A 22,503-nucleotide genomic window follows, 5' to 3' on the forward strand; every position below is an offset into this window, starting at 1 on the left:
ACCCCCGGCCACACGCACTATCATCCCTACGGTCCCCCTAACGAAAAAACCCACAACAGAGACGTCCTTCACAAACTGCATGCTCAGAAAATGCAGATCAGCCACCAAGCATGCCACAGAGCTAGCGGAATCCATCCTCACCCACAACATTGACATAGCAGTCATCACGGATACATGGCTAAATTACTACTCATTTCCACTTATGGATACTTTTGTCCCCCCTGGCTTTGTAATCACAAACAAAGATAGAAGATATCAAAGAGGTGGAGGCATAGCAATCATACACAAAAGCAATATTTCCGTGAAGGAAATAGACTCCTTCAATTACAACACCTTTGAGTGCCTAACTGCCAACATCAACACTAGCAACAACAAAACACTTATCTGCCACCTTATTTACCACCCCCTAGGCAACACCACCAAATTCACTGAACACCTGTCCGACTTGATTGCCCACTGCTCTCTCTCCGAGACACGAACAACCTTATTCTTGGCGACCTCAGTCTACACTGGAATGAAGAAAACAGCCTGCTAATTCAGAACCTGAAGGAGCTGCTTCACAGCAACAACCTTACCCAACACTGCTTAGAGGAAACCCACAACAAAGGAGCAATCCTAGACGCCATTATAGCCCAGCACGACACTGTCACGATAGACCGCACCCTGCCCGTGAACTGGTCCGACCTCCACTTAACCCTTTTCCACCTCACTCAGCCAATCACACTTAAACCCCCCACCCAAGACCCTCCGAAATGAACTAGAAACTTCACTCAGATTATCATGACTGGCCTTGAGGGAAGGGTTAACTCGCCCCTCACTCCCTCCACGGATGACCTATCCACAAAGGAACTCACCTCCCACTACAACACAAACATGACATTCATTCTAGATCAAGTAGCCCCTTTCAAACAAAAAAAAAACAGGAGCATCCCATCCAGATCTTGCTTCAACATGGACATTAAGAACAAAAGAAGACAACTAAGAGCTACAGAAAGACTATGGAAGAACAACCTCTCCTCAGTCCTACTCGAACAACTCAAAGCAACCTGAAGGAAATACAAAAAACACATCAGCAGTGAAAAAGCCACCTTCTTCTGCGCCACCCTGGACAACACAAAAAAAAGGCCCAATGAACTGTTCAAAATCATCAGGAAACAAACCTCCAAACCCCTGGAATCCTCCCTCCAAGAACTTGTGTGAAAACTTCGCCAACTTCTTCGAAGAAAAAATCACCACGATTGAGCTCTCACTGGACATCAACATCAACCCCGTCTGCAAAAGCCTGCCCTCAGTGACAGTAGATAGCACGCCCAAGTATCCAACAAAAACCTGGAACTCCTTGAACCCCATCCCGGAAACCAAGATCCTCAAACTGATCTCCACCTCCAAACCAGCCGCTCACGTCCTTGACCAGATAGATACCCACCGAACTGACCAAAAAACGGAAACTCTCCATACCCCCTTTCTGGTGCTAGATCATAAACTCTCCCTGAGAACCGGAATCATAACTGAATGCCTCAAAGTTGGCCAAGTCACGCCACTTCTAAAAAAAACAGCCCTTGACTCCAAGGAACTGAATAACTTCAGACCCATCTCCAATCTCCCCCTCCTATCCAAAATCCTTAAAAAATGTGTCCGCCAACAACTGACTCAGCACATGGATTGCATCAACCTTCTTCACCCCCACCTATCAGGTTTCAGAAAAGGCTACAGCATCGAGACCACGATCCTTAACATCACAGACGACATCCACAAATCCCTCGATACTGACCAATGTTGTCTCCTCATTCTCCTAGACCTATCAGCAGCCTTTGACATGGTTGATCACCAATTTCTCATCAAGGCTTTAAAAGGCGTAGGAGCTGACAAGGTGGTCCATATGCTGGTTCTCCTCCTTTTTACACAGCCACTCACAAAGGATAAAAAAAAACGTTACCTCCAACCTACACCCCGTCAACTGGGCGTCCCCCAAGGTTCAGTGCTCTCACCTCAACTGTTCAACATATATATGGAACCCCTCACCATCCTACTCAAAAAATGCTAACATTCCTTCCCACCTCTAATCAGATGACACCCAGATCTATCTAGAAACCTCCACCATTGATAACATTCATACACTAAATGTCACTCTAAAAGATATCCAACATTGGCTGTGGCTTAACCACTTAAAACTCAACCAAGACAAAACCGAAATACTCCACATCTCCATCAAAGAAGAGAACCCTCATATTTCAGAATGGCTTAAAGCTTTGGATGCTCCTAACGGTAATCAAACTCTGACCCACTCCTTTAAATCATTAGGAATCACCCTAGACTCAAAACTCAACATGGTCAAACACATCAAGGACTCCACAAAGAGTGCCTTTGTCAACTTGAAGCTACTTAACAAAATAAAACCATTCATCCCAACCAACGACCTCAAACAAGCCACCTAATCACTGGTGCTGTCCAGACTCGACTATGGGAATGCCACCCTCTCTGGTACAACAAAATCTCACCTAGCTCCCCTCAAAACTACTCTCAACGCAGCAGGTAGAATGGTCACTGGAATCAGGAAATACGACCACATCTCACCAGCACTCAGAGAACTGAAATGGCTCCCAAACGAACTGCGTGCGAGTTTCAGAATTGCCTGCCTCATACACAAAGCCTTGCACACAGGAAAACTTGAGTATTTGGCTTCTAAACTCAAATGGGCTGGTCAGACAAGGAACCTCAGGAGCTCCAACACCCTACTACTCATCCCTATGAAAACACATAAACAAAAAACTGCTACACGGTCCTTCGCTGAAAACGAGCCCTAAATCTGAAACACCATCCCAGTCGGTATAGTATGAAGATAAATGTTGGGCAAACAATTGAAACAAAAGATGTGAGAGGGTTCTGGAAATTAGTCCAAGAAAGTGTGGGTAGGAAACCAGGTTCCTTGGTCTGTATGGTACCCGAAGATGACTGGGTAGGATATCTGGGAGAAATCTATGGAAGATGGCCGACACAAGCAATGCCAAGAACCCAAGATTGGCCACAGATGAGGGACGCTACAAAGGAATATTTTACCTCAAGATATATAATTGAAATTATAGTGAGTTTGAACCTTACCCGTGCCGCAGGACCAGATAACCTCCCGGCAGTGATAATTAAAACGAGTCCAGAATGGTGGGCGGAGTTTTTGGCAAAGATGTTCCTAGTAATTCTGGATACGGGAATTGTACCAGAAAGTTGGAAGGGCGCAATTATAAGGCCAATACATAAAAAGGGTAGCCACAAAATACTGAAAAACTATAGGCTGATAAACCTTCTGGACATAGGGGAAAAAGTCTTCGCAAAAGCCATATTGAGTGTATTAAAAGATTGGGCAGAGGAAAACCAGATCATCCCCCGGAACAGGGTGGGTTTAAAGCTGGCCATTCCACAATTGATCATTGTTTTGCGCTTTGGGCTAAAGCACGGAAGTCAATGGAAACACGGGGCAGGTTATTTTGTTGTTTTGTAGACTTCCGTCAGCCTTTGATCTAGTGGATCGTGAGCTGCTGTGGGAGGCCTTAATTAGATATGGAGTTCCGAATTATATACTGCGGCTGCTACAAATGCTCCAAACTAAAAACTGGGCTCAGATCATTTTAGACATGTAAATGGGCTGCAACAGGGATGCGTGTTAGCTCCCCTGCTGTTTTCCTTGTCCTTAGCAGACCATTAATTTGGGGGAATGCAATTGGGGCAAGTCCGAAACTAAACGGCAAGCAGATCGCATGTTTACTTTATGCCGACGATCTGGTGATTATGGACTAGAACAAGGTTGGCTTGCAAAGAAAATTGAATGCATTTACTGACTACTCCTCAAGGAAAAAACTTGTGATAAATATGGATAAGACCAAAACCTTGAGCTTTGGCCGGAGGAAAACTGAGTTCTCATGGTGCATAGGGTCGGAAAAAGTGGAATTGGTTACAGAGTATAGATACTTGGGGCTATAGTTCTAGAAAAGTTTGAAATGGAATACCCACTTAGAGGCATCTAAATTAAGAACCTCTGCATCGATTAGCGGATTGAAATTGTTTAATAAAGCCTATGGTGCAAGGACTGATAGGCCAGTACTAAAAGCATATTCCGCTATTGTACCCCCGCAATTTTTGTACGGCACAGCATTGTTATTTTTAAGTGGCAAGGAAAACTGGGATGTTGAAGAAGGTAAAAACTTTAAAAAGTTATTCACTCTCCCCCAGGCAGCAATAGTTCAGGCCGTAAGACTGGAATTAGGACTGACTTCATGGGGTATTCAAGTTGGTATGGCCCTATTACGCTTCTGGCAACGTCTAGAAGTAGGCGTAATCACCAAAATATCTCAATGGTGTAAAAATGAAATACAGAATAGCGAACTAAAATGGGCAAGAGAGATTAGGGGGACTATAACAAAGCTATGCAATAAGATGGGTGTTAATGTGTGCCCTACTGTCTCTGTGGCTAATATTGATAAAAAGATACTCAGGTTGATGGGGAAGGAAATATCCCATGCATAGGACAAAAACTATCTTGTAAATAAAACTTCGATTCGTTTTATGACTGATGCATGGAATAATGATCAATGCATCCCCTACATTGATAAGCTACCGGACCGCCAATTACGAAATGAGGTTTTGAGGGTAAGAATTGGGGTAAACCCTTGTTATATGAACAATCCGGTAAAGCGTGCTATGATCAACAAGACAGGAAGCTGCACTTGCTCTCTGGGGACCAAATGTGATATGCTGCATATTTTATTCGATTGTCTGACGCTCTTGGACGAACGCATTATGTTTTTAAAACCAATATTTACGAAATATGAGATTAAAATAAGGATCCAGGCTGTGACACTGATGACTGAAATGGCCCATTTGGATATTGCTGTGGCTATGGGGAAACATATGCAAAAAGTGAAGGCATTTTTATATTTTTTAACGAGTTTTAATAAATAGCTATTCGCAATTTAGGCAATAGTGGGTTTTTAGATGAAACATGTTTTTAGGATGTATTTATGTGTGCTAATGAAATGTTTTTTAGATGAATTTTTATTGATATGTATTGTTTGTGGACCAATGGTCCGAATAAACGTGAAATAAACTGAAACTGAAACAGTCGGTACAGGAATATCTTGTCCTTCACAAAATTAAAAAAACACCTAAAAGTCCTTTTCCTCAACCGCTCCCTCCCGAATGGATAGCCGCCATCTAAACACAAATCCCTGTTTGTCATCTCTTCCAGACATTGTAGCTCTAAGACTTACCTCCAACCTGCTATTTGACCCCTAACTGCTTCCCCCCCCTACGTGGTTCAACCCCAAGACAATGTGCACTCTACAAGGTTATCTCAGGACTCATTGACTTACTCAATGCTGCTCTGCACACTTGGACTTCCGAACCCATATGTAGAATACTGCTTTATTGTATCAACCCCAAGACAACGAGCACTCTATGAGATTATCTCAGGACTCACGTACTACATCAATGCTGCTCAGCACACTTGGACTTCCAAACCTATATGTAGAATACTGTTTTATTGTATGAATCTTGCTCAGAAACTGTTGTGAAGCGCTCTGATACCCTCGGGTCAGACTAGCACTATATAAAACTACTTAATAAATAAATACTAATAATAAATGAGCATCCCTTTTTAGGATACAGGGAATCTCGCTCTCCGAGATTACATACTTCATCCCTGGGTCCTGCTCCCTTCCCTAGTACACTGTTACTATTGTAGTAAGTTAAGGTGCAGATAGGTCTGTGGTAAGATAACCACTTTGCACCCTTAACAAGAGTTAGCATTCAGAAAATTTAGGAAGTGGTCATCAGTCTCGGTGTAGGCCTATACAAAGTATCATTTTTCAATTACTAAGCCAGGCTACAACCAGTTACGAAATCCAATCAAAAGCTTCTACTGGTTCTATGATATTAGATTCAACTAATTTATTCAACTCTTTGGTGACATCCTTTCACAACAATAGGGAATAATTTCTAGCATTATGAATTTTAAGGGAATGCCTTTTCCTTCAACAAAAGAACTTGTTCAAAACCTATTAACTTCCTAACGATGCCACTAAATATGCCTAGAAATTTCTTCAATATGCATTTACCCACAGACTCCCCATCATCAACAATCAAAACAGGATCAGGACTAATGGGATCCAATACCATATGCATATTTCCTTGGTCAAACCAAAGTGTAATGAAAACATTGTAGGTGTAGAAGGTGTAATGAGTGAAGTATGAGACAATGGTAAATAAAAACATTGTAAATGAAGAAGATGGTGTGATGAATAATATAAGTGATGGAGGAAGGACTGTGAGTGTGGACGCGTTAAAAGGGAAAAGAATTAGAAAATCTTCAAAATGGATTGGTGATTTTGAGGGAAACATCTGTTACAACGCAATCATTACATCACACTGCTTTAATAACTCAACTGTTACAACACAACTGCCTTTACATCGCATACCATTACAACTCATGGCGTTACAACACAAGTCACTACAACGCATGCCATTACAACACATACCATTACAACGTAGGCCATTACAACGCATTATAAGGTAAGTAATGGAGATTTTTTAGTTTGAGAGTGGGTATGGGTTTTGGGGTAGATGAGAATAGTAATTTTTACCCCTAAACTGCCCAACACTTTCCCTACTGTTGCACTCACCGGAGTGGGAATAGTAATTTTTACCACTACACTATCCAGCACGTACCCTACTGTTGCACTCACTGGAGTGGGAATAGTAATTTTTAACCCTACACTATCCAACACTTACCCTACTGATGCCGTAAAAGTAATATGTGCTGTAATGGTATGCGTTGTAATGGAATGATTGTAATGGTAGTTTAAAAAAATGTGTTGTAATGGCATGCGTTGTAAAATCATGCAATGTAATGGTAGTTGCGATGTAAAAACTGCTTTGTAATTGTTTGCGTTGTAACATCATATATTCAATTTTGATTAGGTGAGGAGGATGTTGAAGTTGTGATGCACTTTGTTTGCCACTTTTAGCCTTGTTACTGTATATATAGTACGTGATACTGTATATAATATTGGAAAAATATACACTATACAGGTACAATGTAAAATGCTTTTAATAGACTCTAAACCAGCACCCATTTCAACCATGCAATCCCATGACAGAAGCCTGAGGCAAATCAGAGTAGGGGGAAACCTTGTCAGGGGTTTGAAGTGCTATATGAATGCTACATTACTAAACAAAGCAATATAAAAAAACATATTCCCCAGAGTAGCAGAGAAAGAGGTCAACGATAAAGAATGTAGTAGTACTCACAAAGAATTCAAAGGCGATGCCACCATCCGGGTAGTAGTATTCAAAGGAGACGCCCCCAGCCTGCTTGAGGTTGATTGCATACATCAGGGTGGCGGTGCATTCATCCGTGTTCGAAGCAATGTATTCACCTTGGGGGGACCAAGTGGATCTGAAACAAGAAAAGAGTAAAGCGAATGACAATTTGTTGAGGATGACATGTATCTGCCAAACTCTAAATAACCCTTAACACTATTGCCAAAGAGGCCCGGAAGTATGGGTTGAGACAGAGAAGAGAAGAAAAGCTGCCTACACAGATCATTGCAAATGGAGAATTTGGAACCTCAGCGACCAAGAAAGAACAGGATAAAAAGAACCCGAAAGAGACAAAAGAATATGTGCTGTAGGGACAGGACCACAGGAGTTCTGATGACAGGGAAAACAAGTTAATACCATGTGATGTTTTTTCTCCAATACTCTGGCAGAGCCACATCGTTGAATATCAGTGTTGCTATTTACCTACAGTTGATATTTTATGAGGGGTGTTCAGAGTTTGGTGTAGAGATTACTCAGTCACAAATGTGACGGATATCCTGTCCGCCTTCTTACAAGTTCTATAGGTATAATGCACTTGTAATAAAGCAGATGGGGTACCCACCAGGTTTTTGGCGGTGTAAGCCATCCACCAAACACTAAATCAAGTGTATCTGTAAATTTGTCTAATAGGAAGAAGGTGAATCCAACAGAATCTCTAATCCAGGCTGTGGTCTTCCTAAAACAGCATTACAGCTTTTAACCTCTTGAGCATTCCTTCTTTGATGTCACCATCCACACCACTGAGTGCTCACAAATGTGAGTCAGCTTGTCATCAGACAACTGTTTTCCCAGAGATTATCATAAACCAGTTCATTCCACCTGTAGCAGGATCTTAAGATAATACTGACTAATGTCACGGCAGCTCATAAATGTGGGATCCCGCTACACTCACTGCCTGCCCATCAGGTGATTCTCACTGTGCTTGCCCATGGCGGGTTAATCAAACAGGGCTACATCGTGAGGAAGCTGGCAAGGTCTGGAATCTGCAGTCACCCACACTTGAGTTTAAGTGATTTACTTGCTGGCAGAGTGCATGGCATTATTAGCTGCTTCATTATTTCTACAGTTGACCTTTTTAGTAATACAAACCCTACAGCAAATTTCTTTCAGTACAAAGAGATTACTGTCAGAAAAAGATAAGCATGCCAGCAAGGTAGGAGTTTCCTTCTGTGTGTGATGTACAGCATGTCATAATGACCTGACCTGAACTTCAGGAAAGACATTCATGACTGATCCAGCCCTGAGCACTAGCAAGATATTTTTCTTCTTTCTGTAGTCTCTTTTCTTCTAAGCATTCGGTCTCTCAGTCTTCTTCGAGGTTGTCTCGGAGTGGAGGAGAGGTGAGGTGGATAACTGGTAAGATATGACTTTTTCGATGGCCCACCACAGAAGGATGAAATGATGCTGTTCTTATTTTCATTTATGGGGAGAGGCCTGTGTGTTTGCATTTCGGGAACAGTGTAATCGATCATGTGCCTTTTTGGTGTGAGAATCTATTTAGTCTCCTTGGCATTCCGTGTGCAGCCAGATATCCTGCTGCTGTCAGCACTGGATGTAAAAGGCATGGTTAGTTCATAGTTGGAAAGCTCCTCTTTTGCTGAACGCACAGTAGGCTAGTCTGAGTTTTGGTCCCTGAATCTTTCTCCTATAACCATTTTTCATCTCTGGCCATCATGCCTCGTGTGATGTACCTGGTATTGAAGGAACACACCTGGAGTAGGCCAGTTGCATTGGTCAAGACTGTCTGTCTTGCACACTTTGTGGAGGGGGCACACTGCACTGGGGAAGCTGGCGAAGGGAGCTACTCACGGGGAGGGCAGCAAGGAGCCCATCACACCCAAGGATCACCTGTTTCCGTGCCGCTTGTAGTGCCCCATGAAGCTCCAGAAGGGAATCTCGTCCGCAGTAGGAGGGATGAGGGCCTGCCTGAAGGGAACACCTAGCCTAGGAGAGCAGAAACCTAGTCAATTATTTCCGGGGCACCAAGTTAATGGAGGGGTTGATTTGACAAGGCACCTGCAGGTTCCTGTGCTCGAACGAGGTTAGTTTGGAGAAACCTCTGCTCTCTGGCATGTACTTATGATGCTATGCCCATAAAGAGGGGCCAATTACTACAGGATCTATGGTCAAACTTGGTTGCAGCAGGTGCAATTAGAGGTCAGTTTAGTGCTAATGCATACACAGATCAATAGTTTTTTAAGCTGGTATTATGTGGTAGGCAGATTACAATTGCTCCCGAGGCAATCTTGGCAGAGCTCGGAAGGCTAGTGGGTGTAAGTCTCAACAAGCTTATGCAATGGAGAGCAACCGGATGAGCCCCTTTAAGTCCACAGCCGTGGTGCTGGAACAATTTTCAGAGTGGAGGTGCTTTCATCAATGTTACATTATGGAAGTCATAGGGTTTGAGAAAAATCCAAGCGTAGCAAATGCAATAAGCAAGAGAGTGTGTTAGGAGTGTAGGATGTAGCTGGTGATGCATTTTGGAGCACGATAATGTGTGGAAATCGGGTTTCAGTAAATATTTCATTTGCATATCACAAAGTGAATTGATTTGTTTTAATTATGTTAAGGAAAGATTTCACACAACAAGAATCTGGCTATCGGGGAATGTATTTCTCTTTTTAGTAAGACCGAAGTCAGAGGGTATTTACCGCAACCCAACAACTGTTTCAAAAATTATACAGTTTAATACGGTCCTCTATGCCCGGAGTAATACGTTAACTTAAACAGGATCACAAAACAGGTGTATGTCAGACCATTCACAACTAAACATCCACTGAACATTAGAATATGTGTCCCGCCCCAAAAAATGTGTGTGGAAAAGAGTACGTGCCTCACGTGTGCACCACCATAGGAGCTACTGGCAGGTTCTCACCAGCTTGCCCACGTAATCATCATCATCGGCAACTTTCTCAAGAAAAAGTAGGCCTACTTAGAATGGGTATATGATATGTTATGGTTTTAATATTGGGCAAGCTCACGATTTCAGATCTGGGGAAGCTGGGATTCTTATCCAGATTTTCCTTACCAATATCCAGAATACCAGGTCAGGTCAATCAGACCTTTTTTACCTGCTAAACGTGTAGAGGGAAGATTTTCCAAACTCATAACTTCAAACTGTTTGCAAACCAACAACCAAATCCACATTTAAGAATCACTGACTACGAACTAAAGTTGAAAGATTTATTACAAAGCCAAAAATAGTTGGACATACAGACACCTCAACAAGAGGTTCAGAAAATAGACTGGAACTAATACAAACATAATCCTATGCAGGAGTCTCAGACGACTAAAGATAAAGAGCAAAGTCAACTCAAGAAGCATTAGACATGCTATGATTGTCCCCACTTGAAGTCTGGACTGCATTTTACAAAAAGGAAAAAGAAAAAATGATTAGTCTGTCTGTACACTAACTCTAAGGTGACCTCCCTACTTAACGTTCCCCAGGCAAGAGCAAAGGTGTCAGCAGTGAAGACTTCCTAAGAAGTACACTCACTATTCATCGGTAACTGTTTAACTTCTGAGCTCATTCTAAGATGCTCCTTCCTACACCCCACTCTTCTTTGGGTTCCCTAAAATCTGCTTTAAGACTGCCTACATCCTGCTCTCTGCAAGAGTCTGCTAAGTCTGCTCTCTACCTCAGTCTACTCCAATCTGCTCTCCACCCTCGGGTGTTGTCCCTAATTCAAAATCCCAAAACCATAGGCACGCCCTAAGGCACACCCCTTCAGGCAGGTGTCGACTTTCAGATTTTTCCATCATGGCATCTCTCCATCCAGCGTCCATTGAAATGTCCTTGGATCCCATGTACCTCTCCGCCTAATGTTGCACTCCTGCATTCTTTTGTAACTCCTTCCCTACCATCCTAACTCCTAAACAATGGAGTATTCTACCTAACGAGTTAGGCGACCTTGCACCTGCAAACAGAAGCGCATGAGAACATCCTTGCACAAACTCCAAGTTACATTTCAGACTCTGCTGAGACAGCACCTTTTCCAAGCTGAGAATTATTCCACCTTCGACTAAAGCTAACTAAAGAAAATACAGTTAGGCCTCTACTGGCTTCTTCTTGTCCCAGGCCTTTACACATCGAAAAGCACTTCTAATTATAAATTATAAGCAATAATATTCGAAACCAATATGAAGCATGATTACATTTCAGGTCTGCAGCCTAATCATACTCATGTTAAGGCATTGCAATTTGTCACCCTACACGTGCAGCTTCTAATATGGCACATCTATTCTAATGCAGCATTTCACATAATATTCAGCATTTCTAAATTATTCAAGTCAATAAGTCTTTATTTCGAATTTTCATCATAAAAGACATACTATAATATAATAAAATCCAGACATAACATCCATTTCACACATAATAGATTTGAATATCCTGATATGTAGGTACATTATTCAAAACATCACACTTCTGTTACAGCTCTACATTAGTCTGCAAATGATAGGAATACATCTCTACTGATTGCTCTGATTCCTAATCTATTATTATATTGATAAATCACATGTTAATGAAGACCCTCTAAATATGTGGGTGCTGACTACTCATGACTATGATGCACCCCTACAATTTTAAGATAACATGGCGCTCTCTCAGTTCCTCCTTTGATGACCTCACACATCACACCATCTCCAGGGAAAGAACCGAGTTAAACAGAGCTTGTTGCCATCTTTCCTCTCTTGAGCGACTCCATGCTCTTAAGATTTCGCTACTGACTGTCCTGCAGCCTCTCCATTCGCCTCTCTTGCACTCGCAATGATCTCTCCAATCTACTTGATCTGTACCACTTGTAGGCCCTAATCAGACCCCACAATTCAATCACACATGCCACAGCTATAACAAGAGGCTTCAACACAAAACCAAGAAAACCCTTTCCAAGGTTGGCAAACCAACTCCATACTTTGCCAAACCCTTTACCAACCTTACCCCACACAGTTTCTTCAGTCAAATCTTCAATCTCATGGTGAATCACAGTAATGTTACTTATATATTTCTCCAGATCCTTGCTGTTGTCTGGTATAGCACTCTTGCACCTTCAAAAGTTTACATACTCCTCCCTCTTTCGCCAGAAGGACATCTAAAGCAAGACAATTTTGCAAAACCATAGTCCTTATCGATAACATCTCACCTTCAACCAACACCAATGACTTAGCCATATTCATTGACAACTCATTCACAACAGTTTCCAACCTCCTGATCTTCACGTCTATCAGAATCACTCCCAATGTTGGTACATTGCTCCAAAAATATCTCCAATCACAGCTCCATCCCTCGTTTCACTCTCACATGCTGCACTCCTTCCAACAACTCAAAATCTTCTGTATGATAGATCTTAGGAAACATTGGGCCATATGTAGGTAAATGGCATTTACCGAATCGTAAATACAAAATTTTACCGATTCGGTATTTACAATTCGGTAAATGCCATGTAGGTAATTTTTCTGTAAATATTACCGAATCGGTAATATGCGGTAATTACCGAATCGGTATTTACCGATTCGGTAATTGCCATTGATTCCTATGGGCCTTGAGGCCCATAGGAATCAATGGCAATTACCGAATCGGTAAATACCGATTCGGTAATTTTACCGATTTGTCAAGGGGGACAGGGTGTCACTTTGACACCCTGTAGCACCCCTGATTTTGGCTTGTGTGCAATGTGACACACATACATGCCCTTAGGGCATGTATGTGTGCCACATGGCACAGGTGTACATGCACAGATGTGCATGTACACAGAAATTCGTTATTTACCATGCCATTGTATTTCATGGTAAATAACGAATTACTAAGGGCCTGTGGCACTGTTTCCAGTGCCACCTACATCCCAAAATCCCGATTCTGTACATTTACCGAATCGGTACTTTACCGATTCGGTAAAATTACCGATTCGGTAAATATACAGAATCGGTAATTTTCAGGCCCCCTACATCTGGAATTACGAATACCAGTCGGTAACGGCCGAAATCGACCGTTACCGACCCGTATTTTCCCACCTACATATGGCCCATTATCGCTAAATAACACGTTCCATACCATTTCTCAGGCAATCTCACATATGCATTCTTCCCACAAACGAAATGCACCGTAGGAATTACTTGCACCACACCTTGCAGAAAGTCCTTTGCATAATAGTCCAAAGTGAAAGTATGCTCACACGTGGTATGGCCTATATACACATTCTCATAATATGTCTGTGATCTATGAATGCACAACTTCCCTTTTTGTACTTCATCTAGAGTTATAGGACCATAACTTCCCTTCGACCTGTGTAATTTTTCTTCATCCGTCCAATCTACTCTACCCTGTCCCGAATCTCCCAACTGTTTTTGTCTCCTGTATCTATCTTCTACTTGATATGCAAATTTCTTCTCCGTCTCTGACAACAAACAAGTCAGATTATGGTGATGAGCTTAAGACGTGGCCAACTCTTGAGTCGGAATAAATTAGGTTCTAAGTCTATCTTCAGACTTATAATAATCAAACTTATTCAAATGTTTATACGCTGGCACTTCAGGAAGAACTGCATCATAATTCGAAAAGAAATACTCAAAATGATTTCATCCATAAAAAATGCTAAGCAGCAGGCTACATGAAATTCCATAAGTCAATGGAAGGTGATGGTATCTAATACCTTCCTCTACAGAAGCAGGCAATTGCATACACACATAACAGTCCTTCGCATCCATGGCCTCAATATACTCATACAACAGTTTTGCATACGCATTGAGCTTGAAATTTCCTCTAGACAGATCTGCATGTAATCTACGACTCTCTTCTAGCAGCAAAGCGCTTTCGTTTCCTACCTTGACCTCTTCTTTGCTAGGAGTAGTAGGTGTAGGTGTTCCCCCTACCTCCACTGCCTGCTCATGTGGTGCTAAATACGAGACTACAACTACTAGAATGATGAAGAGTATCACTCCTCCTACAAGTGTGCCTACAATGCACCTAGCTCTACGATTCGGGTTTCCAGCCTCCATGATCTCAGGACTTTTCCAATTCACTTGTTTGGCACCAGCACGCAAGAGTCACTTGCTTCTTCTCTTGGTTGCTTGCAGCACTCAAACCACACCTCAGAGGCTGAAAGCCCCCTTTGATTTCAGTTCCGTATTTACAGCAAATAACAGACAACCCTAACCCTTCTCTGTTCTCTACAGGAAGTCCCTAAGTTTCTTCTTCTTCCATTCGGACCTAGGTTGTCAAAAGCAATTTTTATTTACAGCAATGTCTCTTTTTAGTCCATAATAAGATTTGTTCCAACTGCTTCTAACACATACTCCATAAGTTCGAGACGAAGAACAATCGATTCATGAGATGGTTTTGCAGGTCCAAATGTTGGAAAAATCAGTCTACTCAAGATCAGATTGCGAATTCCGCTCAATATCGGGGATAAGGGGGGTGATGGTCAATACTCCTTCAATCTCAAGTCCTGGTACCAACAACAGCACATCCAACTTGATGTTAGGACTGATACTGATCACTGTCACTGCCCTCACCCTCCCCGATCTCAGCACCCCTGGCATCAGTCACAAGGTATGCCCACTCAGGGGTCGCGTACCTTCGGCAAGACACCTTCGCTCGCCTTGATCTCCTTAGACCTCCATGTGCTTGCCCCTCTTCGCCTTCTTCTGATTCAGATTCTTCATACACTGGAGTAGATCTCTTTCATATACCAGTATCAAGTTCAGTCGCCTCTGTCTCTCCGGCGACTATTCCTCTGGTCTACTGGTGCTCGTATCTTCTTCTTGCTCGCCCTGCTCACGATTGTCTTCAGCTGAGTTTGACTCTGGACCACTTTCACAGCAACTTCCTCTCTCAGAGTCAGTTTCGAAGTCGCTTCCGTTTTGACCCTCCTCAGCTTGGTCTTGTAAGCAACCAGCTTCATCAGACACCCTCACAGCTTGGCTTGTCCCCGCCTGTGGCCCTGCCACATCAGCTGGGTTTTCATTCGGGAGAGGAGCTGTTTCTTCCAAGGGTGCTGAAACTCGACGAGTATGAGAAGTGTGTATCCAGTTCCGCAGCCCCCTACACTTCACAGCAGTGTTTGTCACTAGGATGACCTGGTAAGGGCCTCTCCAGGGAACATCCAAGCAGCTCTTTCGCATGCGCTTCTGAACCAGCACCCAGTCTCCTGGACTCAGGTCATGACAGAGATCACTGGAAGCCGGGACCACAGCAGCCTGCACCTGATAAAACACAGAACGGACGACATCAGTGAGTCCCTTGCAATAATCAAGGATCAGATCATCTGTGATATTAATCTGAGCTGTTGATGGCAACGCTGGCAACCTCATAACCCTTCCCATCAGCACTTCATGAGGAGAAAGACCTGTTCTCCTGTCTGGGGTACTGCGCATACTCCTCAACACCAAGGGCAAAGCATCAGGCCATTTGAGAGACGTAGATGAACACACTTTCGCCATTCGAGCTTTCAAAGTCCAATTGATCTGCTCCACTATTCCAGAAGTCTCTGGACAATAGCTACAATGAAGTCTCTGATCAATGTTCAGTGCTGTGCAAAGCATCTTCATGATTTCAGCATCAAAATGCGTTCCTCTGTCCGTTTCCAAAGAGGTAGGGATCCCGAATCTAGGCTCAAGTTCCCTCAACAATAGCTTAGCCACTGTAAGCGTGTCGCACCTGTGTATCGAGTACGCCTCCGCCCACCTTGAAAACACACACACCACTAGCAAGATGTACCTCAACTGGTTGCACCTAGGCATCTCAATGAAGTCCAATTGCATTCTGTTGAAGGGTCCCCATGACCTCCCAATGTGACTCATGGTTACTGCAGTTCTCATGCCGACATTCATTTGTTGGCACGCAACACACCTTTGACACACAGCTTCTGCCACCACACAGAATCGTGGGTTGTACCATGTCTGTCTGAACACTTGCACCATCGCATCCATTCCTAAATGCACTGCACCATGAATCTGTCTCTCCATCGGACTTAACAACTCATCCAGCAACACCGCTCTTCCATCACTGGAGACCAAAATGTCCACATCCCCTTTCACACAGCTTGAATTGATCCACACTTTCTTCTCATGGTCAGACACCTGTTCCTGCAAACACTTGAGCTCATCCTAAGTATCTTTTTTTTTAACTTTATTTATAATGTTTTTCCATACAAAGTGAGTAGACATTAGGCAAGGCATTTCATTAATACTACATATAATAGCAAAATCAATACAGTGAGGTGACATTTGGAAGGACTGTCCCGTACATGTATAGTCAGGAAGTAGGGGATATTCAACCAAGGGAATGTACAATCGCTATACATAAGACCAGCATTCTTATAGAAAAATCGGCATACCACTAAGATCTTAAAACATAACGTGCAATAAAGCAAGTCAATCAACAACCTCCACAGTGGTAGATGATAACATTATCCGACGACATGTTCAGAAATATCGTACAGTATCTCCTCCCCCAAGAGCCACCAGTGGTCCTGCATCTTATTGATCCCCACTACCCTCATTGTCTGCCTCTTGTTGTAGTGTGTATTTCTGGAGCGGTCCCCAGATATCTTTGGGCCTAGATGTTATAGGTTGTAATTCAGCATATATTGTGTGTTGATCCTGGCAGTGTAACATATCCTGGAGCCACTCCTTGAATTTCGGGGCACGTCCCTTACCCCACCTACATGCCAATCTCCGCTTGGCCAGTAAAAGAGCAGTGTCAATAAATTTCCTATGTGGTCTGGGTATTGAGGAAGTGTATCCTAATAGAAACAGCAGTGGGTCTCTGGTCATCTCAATGGGCACCATTTCCCCCAAAGCCTCGTGTATCAGTTCCCAGTAAGTTGAGACCTGCGGGCACAGCCAGGCTAGGTGGAAAAAGTCAGCCCCGGCCGCCCACATCTCTCACATCGGTCAGAGTCCGTGAGGCCAAACCGATATTTCTTGGCAGGTGTGTAATATAAACGTTGGAGAATCTTATAATGGATGAGTTTAAATCTACAGCTAGAGGTGATTCGACCCGTCAGTGTGCTAGGCATGAGCGGATTTTGCGGATTGGCAATCCGCGAATTTGCGGATTTGCAAACTCGCAATCCGCAAAATCCGCGAATTCCCGCGAATTTGCGGATTTTTTTTTTTTTTTGTGTTCGCCCGTGTTTCTGCCAGTTCGCGAGGGTTTTTACAATTTCGCAATTTGCGAACTTACCTGTCGGGTCGCAAGTTTTGCGAACTTGTTGTTTCTACGTGTCCAACCTGTTTGGGACACTCTTCTTCATCACTGCCACTCTCTGTCACCACTGCCACTCTCTGACTACTCATGCCACCCTCTGGCCCACCCATGCCACCCTCTGTTTCATCACCACACCCTCTGGTTGTCCAGTGTACATTATTTTCGGCAAAGCAAAGCACACCTTCCCTGCCTCAAGTGACCTGAATTAATTTGGGGCTGATTAATGTGTCACAGAATATTTTTTTAGCTGGCACCTGCTTCCTTAGTGCGCCCTGATTAGTGATCTTTTGCACTTGCTAAGTGCTTTCATTGTTGCAAAATTAGTTACAACACCTGCCCTGCCCCAACTGACAATAATGAATTAGGGGCTGATTAATGGATTTTAACTTCCAGCCTGGCTCCTGCTTGTCTCCCTTAGCTGTAATTCAGGACCTTTGTGGCATATGTGTAACTATTCTGAGGTTCAGAGCAGGGTCACATAATAGTTGCAACTGGCAACTGAACTCTGGAGGGGCCCCTCAGGAAGCACTACAGGAAATGGCTACTAATGATGTGCCTGAACTTTTGAACCTGGTAAGTAGTTACTTTCAGTTTTGCTTAGATCGTATTTCTGCAATTTCGCACTTATTCGCGGGGCGCGAACTCACGCGAACAGTGCGAGCAGTGCGAGCAAAATCCGCTGCTCGCGGATTTGCGGATTTTGCAGGAAATTCGCAAATCTCGCGGATTGCGGATTTCCCGAAAATCCGCAAAATCCGCGAGCGGAACGGATTTTCCGCCCATGCCTAGTGTGCAACAATATTCCCATACATCATCAGGTATACCCTCCCCTAGGTCCTGTTCCCAGTAGATGTGAGCCCTCCCACCATCCTCTAAGGAGAGTGCCCGCAAACTGCCATACAAACCAGAAACCATATGTGCACCCTCCGGGCTATTAAGCAGTATAAGCAGCGGAGGAACGACCTCCGGTTCATCCGGGCATGCTACCAGAAGTTTTCTCATTCCCTCTCGAAGCCGTACATAATAAAAAACCTCCAGGGGGGTGGGGTCGATGTCACCAAAAAAATTGTTCTTTAGTGCAGAATTTCCCATTATGGAATACGTCCCCCTATGTGGATTTCTGCAGCTTCTTGCACATGTTTTGGAAGACAGTCTCCTGTAGCACTACCAGTTGTGGGTGGTATGTCAGGGGCATGTGTGGTGCGTACAGTAAGGGGAGTTGGAGCTTGCAGAGTATTCTGCGCCACGCGTCTTCCGTGCACGATACCGTGTTTGGGTGCATGTCCAGTACAGCAATCGGCCCATGCACTACGCCGGTTAGGGGAAGCGGTTGTGCTATCCAGTCCTCCAATGCCAGTTGTGGCATAAAGGGAGTGGGACGCAGCCAGTGGTATAAGAAATGTGCCTGGGCACTGAGATAGTGGCCTCAAAGTCAGGGATATCAAAACCTCCCTTGGCGTATGGTTGCGCCATCGCACTCCATCTGAGTCTAGGCTGCCGCCCTCCCCAGACCAATCTTATGAGCTCCGTTCTTAGCGTTTTGAAAAAGAAGCATTCCGGATAGTAGGGTATGTTTAGGAAAAGGTATAGAAACCATGGGAGGACAACCATTTTGATCAGGGAGACACGCCCTGCCATAGATAAGGGTAGCGCTATCCAGCGCGTCACGGTTTCATGCAGCTTTGTGACAGCCGTGCCATAGTTCATACGCAACGTCTCTTCTCGGTCCCTGGACACCCGTACCCCCAGGTATTTCAGGTCCTCATCGCACCACTCAATCGGGTAGTCCAATGGAAACTTGCGCACAGCAGGCATCAATGGCAAAAATTGGGACTTGCACCAGTTTATATGGACGCCTGATATCCTGCCAAATACCAGGAAATCACGCAGCATCGCGTTCAGATGAGTTTGTGGGTCCTTAACATAAAGCGTGACGTCATCTGCGTATAGTGACACAGATATCTGTCTCTAAAAGCATTGGAAAGCACTATCTTTGTGTATCTGTCTCAGTCTGCAAGCCAAGGGCTCTATTGCGATGGCAAACAGGAGAGGGGAGAGTGGGCACCCTTGCCTGGTGCCTCTCGTAAGTGTTATCTCATGTGACAGGTGGCCATTGATAAGGACCCTCGCTGTGGGCGCCGTGTAAAGTTGTTCCACCCACGCTTGGAACACTGGGGGGAATCCCATTCTCTGTAATACCGTGAATAAATAGCACCACTCTACAGAATCGAAAGCTTTAGAAGCATCCAAAAACACTGCTGCCAGCGGGATCTCTGGTGCTACAGTGTTGATAAGGGAGAATAGAGTTCTGAGATTATGGCTTGTAGTTCTCGTGGGGACGAACCCTGATTGGTCCGGAAGTATGATTTGGGTAATGAGCAGTGATAGCCTATTGGCCAACACTTTAGCCAATATCTTTGCGTCACAGTTGATAAGTGATAGTGGTCGGTAGGAATCGCACATTGAGGGCTCCCTCCTGGGCTTCAGGAGGGAGGTAATCACCAACTTGCGCATAGAACGAGGTAGCACTCCTACCTCCAGTGCATCCTCAAAGACCTCGCGTAGCACCGGTGCCATAATATCAATGTAGCACTTGTAAAACTCGGCCGGGAGGCAATCTAAACCCGGCGCCTTTCCATTTTTCAGGGACATAATAGCATCTTTTATTTCCTCGAGTTCAAAGGGGGCACCAAGGAATTGTATATCCACTTCGCTAAGCCAGCAGAGGGCCACATCTCCCAGGAAGGGATCAAAGTCAACGCTACCACCGGCTTGGGATGTGTAGAGCTCCATATAATGTCTAGTAAAGGCCTCCACTATTTGAGCATTGCCCCTTAGAGTATCCCCTAGTGCAGCTTGTTTGGCTGCGGGTCATTGTTTTGATGTATGCGCACCCTCGCATATATATGTAGCTCACCCAACTCAAATGCGATGATACCCGACACAGTCCAGTTCAACCTTCCCTGGCCTTCAGACAGTTTTGCACCTTGATGAGAATAATGTTTACAGTTATTGCGATCTCTAGTCTGTCCATCCTAAACACCTATTATGGTATGTTATGTGTACACAAAATGACTTTCTCCGATCGGTTTCCAACCTATTGATTGTGGCACCCTCAGCCCTTAAATATCTTTTGGTTTTGTTACTTAGTTCATTTGGCAACAGTACATCTCGGTTCGGACATGCTTGCCCGCCGTTAAAACCAACGAGATCTACTGGCGTGTGTTTTTCACGCTGAGCTTCTGTTTTTATTACTGGTTGCCCCGCGCCCAGTGCGCAGACTCGGTCGAGTAGTGACTTTTGCCTTGCGCATGCGTAGTCGTGCTCGCCGAGCAGGGAAGTGGTCTTCCGCTCGGCGAAGAGGCGCTCTCCTTAAAACTCTTGCTTATTTGTCTTAGTAAAGCAGGATATAATTTGTTCTAGTTAATCGGAATATAATTTGTTCATGCTTGTGTGTTAATCTGAGTGGTTTATATGTGATCATGCGGGTGCATGGAGATGACCTTATCCTGTTTGATTGTGTGAACTTTTGTCTCACAATAGGAAGAAGTCCAGTCTCCCATCTTCCAGTGAACGTTGGAATGTAAAGTTCCTGGTAGCTATGTGACTCTTTATAAGCACTATTTTTCAACAGTCCTCACAATTACATATTAATGTTTGTTGCAGTAGCAAGTATACATAAAAAGGTCCTGAAGAAAGCCGGGGTAGTTCCCCAGTAGGCAGAAACATGTTGACCACCTTGCTCAGCGCCACAGAGTAGTATCTATCTTCAACTACAGGGCGTGTTTTTAAGCTTTGACACTCTGACCTTTACTTTGAAATCTTCTTAAGGTTCAGTAGTCAATTTTACTCACCATTATTATTTGAGCACTGCACTTTATGAACAACATTATAGTGAGGAACATTGTACACAGAGGTTTGATGCTACCCTGGCACTAATATGGCCAGGCAGAGGTTTGAATATGTACCAAGCCCTAAATGATGAATTTCCGCCAAATGGGCGGTCTGATGGGTTTTATTTCAAAACCTCGAGTAGTCAACAGTATTCGGCACCACCTGCATGCTTATCCGATGGTTGCATGTTTACTTACTTAGTCAAACACACCATTTTCTAGACTTGGTCTACTCTTTGGTTGTTATATATTCGCATTCTGGGGAGTGAGTAGACAGGTCGGTAAACTATCCCCTTGACCCTCCACACTGTTTGTTTTTTGAGTTTCTAGTGCAGCTTGTTTGGCTGCGGGTCATTGTTTTGATGTATGCGCACCCTCGCATATATATGTAGCTCACCCAACTCAAAAGCGATGATACCCGACACAGTCCAGTTCAACCTTCCCTGGCCTTCAGACAGTTTTGCACCTTGATGAGAATAATGTTTACAGTTATTGCGATCTCTAGTCTGTCCATCCTAAACACCTATTATGGTATGTTATGTGTACACAAAATGACTTTCTCCGATCGGTTTCCAACCTATTGATTGTGGCACCCTCAGCCCTTAAATATCTTTTGGTTTTGTTACTTAGTTCATTTGGCAACAGTACATCTCGGTTCGGACATGCTTGCCCGCCGTTAAAACCAACGAGATCTACTGGCGTGTGTTTTTCACGCTGAGCTTCTGTTTTTATTACTGGTTGCCCCGCGCCCAGTGCGCAGACTCGGTCGAGTAGTGACTTTTGCCTTGCGCATGCGTAGTCGTGCTCGCCGAGCAGGGAAGTGGTCTTCCGCTCGGCGAAGAGGCGCTCTCCTTAAAACTCTTCGTACAACTAAATTTGGCCATCACGAGCATGCCGTTATGAGCGCGCAATTAGTCCCCGTGTGACTAATTAACAAATACTCAGTTCCTCTATAAAAAGAAGGCGGGCGGTAGGAGACACACCTCCACTTCCGCTCGCTTAACATCAGGGGTACCGACGGACAGGTAAGAAGTA

At 44.0% G+C, this 22,503-nt stretch overlaps 1 protein-coding gene across 4 annotated transcripts in view; it reads right to left on the reverse strand.

Annotated features, from left to right (window-relative positions):
• Nucleotides 1-22,503, reverse strand: part of ELAPOR1 (endosome-lysosome associated apoptosis and autophagy regulator 1) — a 483,435-nt gene that overhangs the window by 202,369 nt on the left and 258,563 nt on the right. For all 4 annotated transcript variants that reach the window (XM_086923178.1, XM_086923177.1, XM_086923176.1 and 1 more), the window contains exon 4: nucleotides 7,297-7,444. In XM_086923178.1, the coding sequence (XP_086779304.1) occupies nucleotides 7,297-7,444 (148 nt within the window). The remainder of the gene's footprint in view (nucleotides 1-7,296; nucleotides 7,445-22,503) is intronic.

The sequence above is a fragment of the Lissotriton vulgaris genome, chromosome 5 (genome assembly GCF_964263255.1).
Source record: "Lissotriton vulgaris chromosome 5, aLisVul1.2, whole genome shotgun sequence".
Classification (NCBI taxonomy): domain Eukaryota; kingdom Metazoa; phylum Chordata; class Amphibia; order Caudata; family Salamandridae; genus Lissotriton; species Lissotriton vulgaris.